The 6,000-nt window shown below is 43.8% G+C and overlaps 1 protein-coding gene across 6 annotated transcripts in view; it reads right to left on the bottom strand.

Moving 5' to 3' along the window:
* Positions 1–1,465: 1,465 nt before the first annotated feature.
* Positions 1,466–6,000, bottom strand: part of esrrb (estrogen-related receptor beta) — a 41,250-nt gene continuing 36,715 nt past the window's right edge. For all 6 annotated transcript variants that reach the window (XM_040042612.1, XM_040042611.1, XM_040042613.1 and 3 more), the window contains 2 exons: positions 4,743–5,012; positions 1,466–1,877 (listed from right to left, as the gene is read on the bottom strand). In XM_040042612.1, the coding sequence (XP_039898546.1) occupies positions 1,633–1,877; positions 4,743–5,012 (515 nt within the window). In that variant the 3' untranslated portion in view covers positions 1,466–1,632. The remainder of the gene's footprint in view (positions 1,878–4,742; positions 5,013–6,000) is intronic.

Genomic DNA, 6,000 nt, shown 5'->3' with positions numbered 1-6,000 from the left:
CACCTTGCACTGACACAATGATGGGCTGCTGCTACCCGTTGTAGCATACTGACCCTCTATTTCTTGCATAGCTATTCACATGTACATACTTGAGCACCCCGAGCTCTTTCTCACTGACGTCTACCTGCCTCTCGTCCGGTGGGAGGGGTGCTGCTGGCCGTGGTGTCAACGCGAGGTCAAGAAGAAGTGCTCCACGTGTCTATCGCTGGTGCGACACTGCGCACACAACAACCTCCCGCTGGCTTAAAAATAAACCCAGTGTGAAACGCCACAACCGCATCTCTGCACCTGCCATTTACCTCTGTTTCGTCGAAGTCCTATAAATGCAGGCGCAGCTATTAAAAGACGGGAGGCGTCTAAAATGGTGAGAGCAGATGCTGGGCACCTTGCTCCCAGTGTGTGGGATGACTCTGCCACAGGCTTAAAGGAGACCAAAATAGAGTGGTTGACATATGGGCCTCTGATTGTTTGAACACGGAATCTCCTGGACCTCTGCCACTCGGCATAAATCCTTTGATACTGCCACACCAAAACCCGCTGATTAACTTTCGCCTAGCCTGAATCAGGTCATCCATTTGCATGTAAAGAGGCAATTTCCAAAGGCTCAAACAATGACCAAATCTGAGGTTCAGTCTGGGGTTCATTGGCTTGCACGAGCAGCAGCAACACAAACCGCTTTGGAGAAGGAGAAACGGTGGTTAACCGAGGTACAGCGGCGTGTTCCACCGCTGAGACGGGGCTACGCAAATATGGTCTTTTAGTAACAGCAGCACTGAAAAGTGCACAAAAGATAGGATCTGAAGCTTGGCTCCCCAACGGCTCGCTTTATTGCTGAGTTACTACAGAATAGGAACAACTGACTATTGTACCTGCCTACGCTAGTTTGGTTAAACATGGGACCAGCGAGTCTTCCAGTCTGAGCATAGATCCACGACGATCACACGGCATAATGCTCTGGAGAGGTATATCCAAGGACATTTAAACTGATAAGAGTTCACATATAAGTAACCACTTTCACTCTTTTCCCCCCCATTAGAAGAAGAACAAGAGAAAATGGCCACCAAGTTCACCAGACTTTGAACTGTACACTCAGTCTTTCAAATAATAAATATTTACATGTCCAGACCACAAAAAAGAAAATCAGCTGTTAGACAAGTAGGTGTGTTTATGATGGTTGACACCTCCGCTGTCTTCAGAACATTTTTTTTTTATTTTTTTTGGAACTTTAAATTTTCTGGAAAAAAAAAGTCTTGTTATCAAGATCTGGCAACTACTTGCTGAAGTAGTTGCCAGATGCTGAGCGGCAGAAGGGTCCTTCTTCATATACAGCATGACAACTGACAGTTAATTAACAAAAAAAAAAAAATTATTACTGTACATAGTATTTCTTATATATTTTAAATTAATCTGCATCATTTTATATTTATACTAATAACCAAGTTTTGCATTTGCTCTTTTTTTTCCTTTTTTTTTTTCTTTTTGTGTCCCGGGGTTCCAGGAAGAGGAGGAGTGAGAGAGGTCAGTCTCCATCCTGCCTAGCAGATTCAGCAGGGGTGTCTCCCTCTCTCCTGAGAACCCTCAGCCTTGGTTCAAGTCACTTTCTGTTGCCGCAGCCAATCAGCCACCCTCCGATCAGACCTTGGCTTCCAGCATCTCCAGGAAGAGTTTGTGCATGGGCACCTTGCCCTGCACTTTGATGCTGTAAAAGTGCTGCACAGCCTTTGTGGCTGTCTGCCTCAGCAGGGGCAGGGTCATGAGCAGTTTGCCAGCCCGTCGTGGATCCTCCTGATGCTGGCTGCTCTCATAGTCCTGCAGGGCCTCGTGGAGCGCGTCCTGAAGCTTCTGGACTGCCTCCATGTCCTCTATGTGCATGGAGTCTGACAAAAAAAAAGGAGAGAAAGAAAAAAAAAAAGAGCATGAACATGATGGATTTTTTACATTTGAGACGAAGAGGGAAAAGGGAAATTGTAAGAAATACAGTTTGCTCTTCTAGACGGTGGTAATGTAACAGCAGTCATGGGAAATAGAGTCTTCTAAAACAAAATAAAATCTCATGAGTGATCTTAACTGCTCGGTCAGTTGCAGCAAGGTTAGGAACACATTATCAGTATAACTCACACCCTGACAAGATAAAGAATAGATCATAAAAAAAGAAAACACACACACACAACAACAACATCTGCTTTGTTTTATTTATATATTTATTCTTTGGTGGATTGGGTAGGGTATTGATATGGCCCTTGACCAGTGGGACTGAAAATCAATGTTATCCTCCAGTAACAATAGCATGAATAGCATCCAATCTTTGCTGAGTGAGTACACATTAAACACCTGACTGTTCCAAAGGACAGAGTGTTTTCCAAAAAAAACAAAGGAAAAAAAAGGGAGCTCCATTAGAGAATTGGACACCATAAACAAACGTGAGATGAATGCAACACTTCCTTTTGATACTGTCTCCTGCAAAACGGATGCGAAAGCGATGAATGTGGACATTTCTCCACGAGTTTGCGCTGTATTATCGAAAAGTGTCCACTTCACTACATTCTCCTGCAAACAGCTAAAATATGACTCTCTCACTTTCTCTCTCAGCTTCAGATAGTCCAAACCTCTCCCACCTCACCTCCTGGCATTTTGTTTTAGAGCTGTCTGCAGTTTCAGTCTGGCTTCCCTCCGGTGTTCTTCGCTCCTATAACGTTTCGCTACAGTGCCACTGTTTTTCAAGCGATCCTCTTGTACATGGTGTTACCGTACTCCCCTCTCACTTTCGCCTTTTTCTGCTCCCACCTCTCTCAGGGACAGTCTAGGGGTCGCCCTTTCTTTCACTGGTTAACTGGCATCTGGCACTCAGGAGGCAGCATGTCATTGGCTGCCTGACTCGACTCACCTTGGCGGCGCATATTTTACCACACGGGACAATAAAAGGCAAAACAGATTTCAGGCTTCGCCCCAAATTCATTGACTGGAACAACTGTATTCCCAAGACCTTGAGACATTTCTCACCCTGACGGTTTTCAAATCCACAGTGGTAAAATGAAGTAGGTCGTTTTGTAAAGTGAATGTGGGAAAAGGAGGGGGGGTGAAGGAGGGAGGGGATGGAAGAACAAAAGACTCCGATGAGGATGTGGTGTGACATAATTATCTCTTGTTCTTTTCACACAGGCTGCATTTTTACAAATCAAGCCAAATTTTTTTTCTTCTTTTCTTTTTCCTTTCTAGTTTCTCAGCAGCAAAGGCATGCGCACACTCTAACAACCGACCTGACTGGAGCTGCGCTTTAAAGGAAGGTTTTGTCGAAAGAGGGAGAAGAAGAGAAAATAAAAAGAGGGATGGAGACATCTCGACAAATGGGAAAGAAAATGGGGCACGAGAGAAAGCGAGCAGCTTACAGACACCGGAGGAGGGGGCTGACTAAAATGTAAAAAAGAAAACAACAACTTTGAAGAAACAATTTCCTCGCAATCCATCAGTGAGCCCACGTCGATCCGATTGATAAACTGCTAATTACAAAATCAATTGCTATGAATTTTCACAGCTGTCAGACAGAGGGGCTCCCGGGAGAGTGATCTCCCAGAGACCTTGTTCTAACGTTCTGGACACCCTCCGCCTCCCCCTCCTCCCATCTCTCCTTCCTCCTCTCACCTCACCTCCCTACCAACGCTCTGTTATCTGAAAGCAAAGTCCAAGCATCAGCATTTTCGTTTTTCAGTCCCGGACAAAACAAGGGAAAAACTGGCCCGGTGACCCAGCCGTGGATTGATCAGAGGACTCCTCAAAAAGGCGCCTGTCAATAGCGGCGTGCCGTCTTCGCACTGGAACAAACGAGCCCCATCACGCCCTGATACTCATTCCATTTGACTTAACACATTTTATTGACAGCCCCCTGCGCTCCTAATGAAATGCTAAATTTATCTCCCGTGGCTGCCGTGCCCTGCAGCTACTGTTATGGAGATGGAGAAAGAGGAGGGAGAGGGAGCGCTGGAGAAATACCACAACATTGAAGGTGTTCAATTAAAAAAAAAAAAAAAACCTCCCTCCGTCCCTCTTTCTCGTACAATGGCCTTATCTTCTCTCCATCTCTCCATCTCACGCTCCAAACTAAAGGTTACACTGAAAAACTCATGAAAAACTAAGAAATGTCATTTCTGAAACTGTGTTAGACAAAACCCATATTACACTGACTAGTGTGCATTCCTCAGAGGTCCAGTCGGGAAAAAGTAAAATGTCCCGAGTGAGTAATGCCCATGAGGATTTTTTTCAAGAATATTTTTAAACCTTCACTTTTGTTTAAGCCCAGAGATTGTGCACTTTTTAGGATAGTGTGCGTGTATTCATTTGTTTTAATTCAGGTGAATTAAAAGCTTAAAATTTCATTGCTTCTTATTACTGTATGGTTCATTAGTTTTTTAAACAAAATGCAACAAAATATTTTAATTACAGACATGGCTTTTATTTTACAATCGTTTTTAAATAAGTGATTAAACTAAAGAAAGGTGATTTTTTTTTAACAAAAATAGAGGAAATGTTGGATTAAAAAAAAAATTAGTTTTAAAAAATTATATATTTGGTTTCCCCAAAAATTTTAAATCAAATTATTAAAAACTCCAACTTTATTTATATTTTAATTTAACTCTTTTGAGGGTTCTCTTTTAGTCTACATTAGTATAAAATAAAATGTATTTCAATAAAAACTCAAGCACACTCCATGTCATATATGATGCGTCACTGTGCTGAAGATAACCCACCTGAGTTGGCAAGAGCAATGGCTTTGAGGGTTACAAACTCCTCCTTCTCCACTTTGAGCTTCTTGTATTTGCGGACCAGCTGCAGGATGGACACGTAGAGGTCGAGCAGGCCCGTCAGCCGCGAGTGCTCCTCATCCATGATGTAGTCCTCGGCGTACACCAGCTCGTCTTCGTACGGCAACGAGCGGAACACGATGCTGAGGATGAGGATCTCCATCCAGGCGCTCTGCAGCAGACTCATCTGGTCTCCCAGAGAGAGAGTAGAAAAGCCTGGGCAGGAAGAGAAGGGGAAGTCGAGCCAGAGAACCTGAGCACAATCTGCAAGCTTATATTTCTAGTCAAATGTTAAAGAAAAGGACAAAACAAGAGCAATTATGTGATGTACGTAATTTTATCTCTTCCACGATTTAGAAAAAATCTTCTTTATTAGAGGGAAAGAAAGCTAAAACCGTAGGATGTCGGACATGCGATCAGTAAAACAAATACACATGTACATGCACATGTTAGCGAGTGGTCTTTAATTTCAAATGCACAGTGCAAGGTCCTCTTTGAAGCTGGTGTCAGAGCACTTGAGTGGGCTTTAGTGTAAGTGAGGACAGTAAATCGGTGCAAAGGTCCGGGATACACAAAGCCATGTGGTTACCCCTTGTATCCTGTCACTCTTGTATTGGTGTGAGGGGGGATTAGCACCAAGACACATCCTCATTGGAGGGGTTGAGGACATGACACGCACTGTGTAACAAGAGGAGGTGATGAGGGAATGCACACACACACACACATCCATGGAAGTGCAAGAAAACAGACATGCATGCATATTCAGATAAAGGCATCTACATGTATGCACATGAATGCATAAACGTAAAACGACGCACATCAAGAGACACAAACGAAGCCGGGGTCACATGGTGCAAGTCATGCCCAAAGGCCTGCTTAAACCCAGGGCCAAACTCTTCGACAGCAGTAGAATAAAGCTGAAATCGGCACGAGGACAATACACCTCCGTCTTTTTCTACCCCAACGCCACGACATATGCTCAGAATAGAACATTAAATCAAACAAAGTGTGAGATCCCTGAAAGATGAGCTGTGAGAAATTCAAACAAATTAATAAGAGCAAAAAAAAAAGAGAGCCAGAGAGGAATCGTCTCGTCCCTTTTTCCCTTCGTAGCTCCCTTTAGCTGTCAATAAACCGCATGACATCCCCCAACACTCCCCATATTCATTCCCCCCAATCTCCCACCTCCCCTCCTCCTGCACAG

The sequence above is a fragment of the Simochromis diagramma genome, unplaced genomic scaffold, assembly GCF_900408965.1.
Source record: "Simochromis diagramma unplaced genomic scaffold, fSimDia1.1 OVJJ01000304.1, whole genome shotgun sequence".
NCBI lineage: Eukaryota > Metazoa > Chordata > Actinopteri > Cichliformes > Cichlidae > Simochromis > Simochromis diagramma.
The sequence above is the reverse complement of the archived record's forward strand: the minus strand, read 5'-3'. Positions and strand labels throughout refer to the sequence as shown.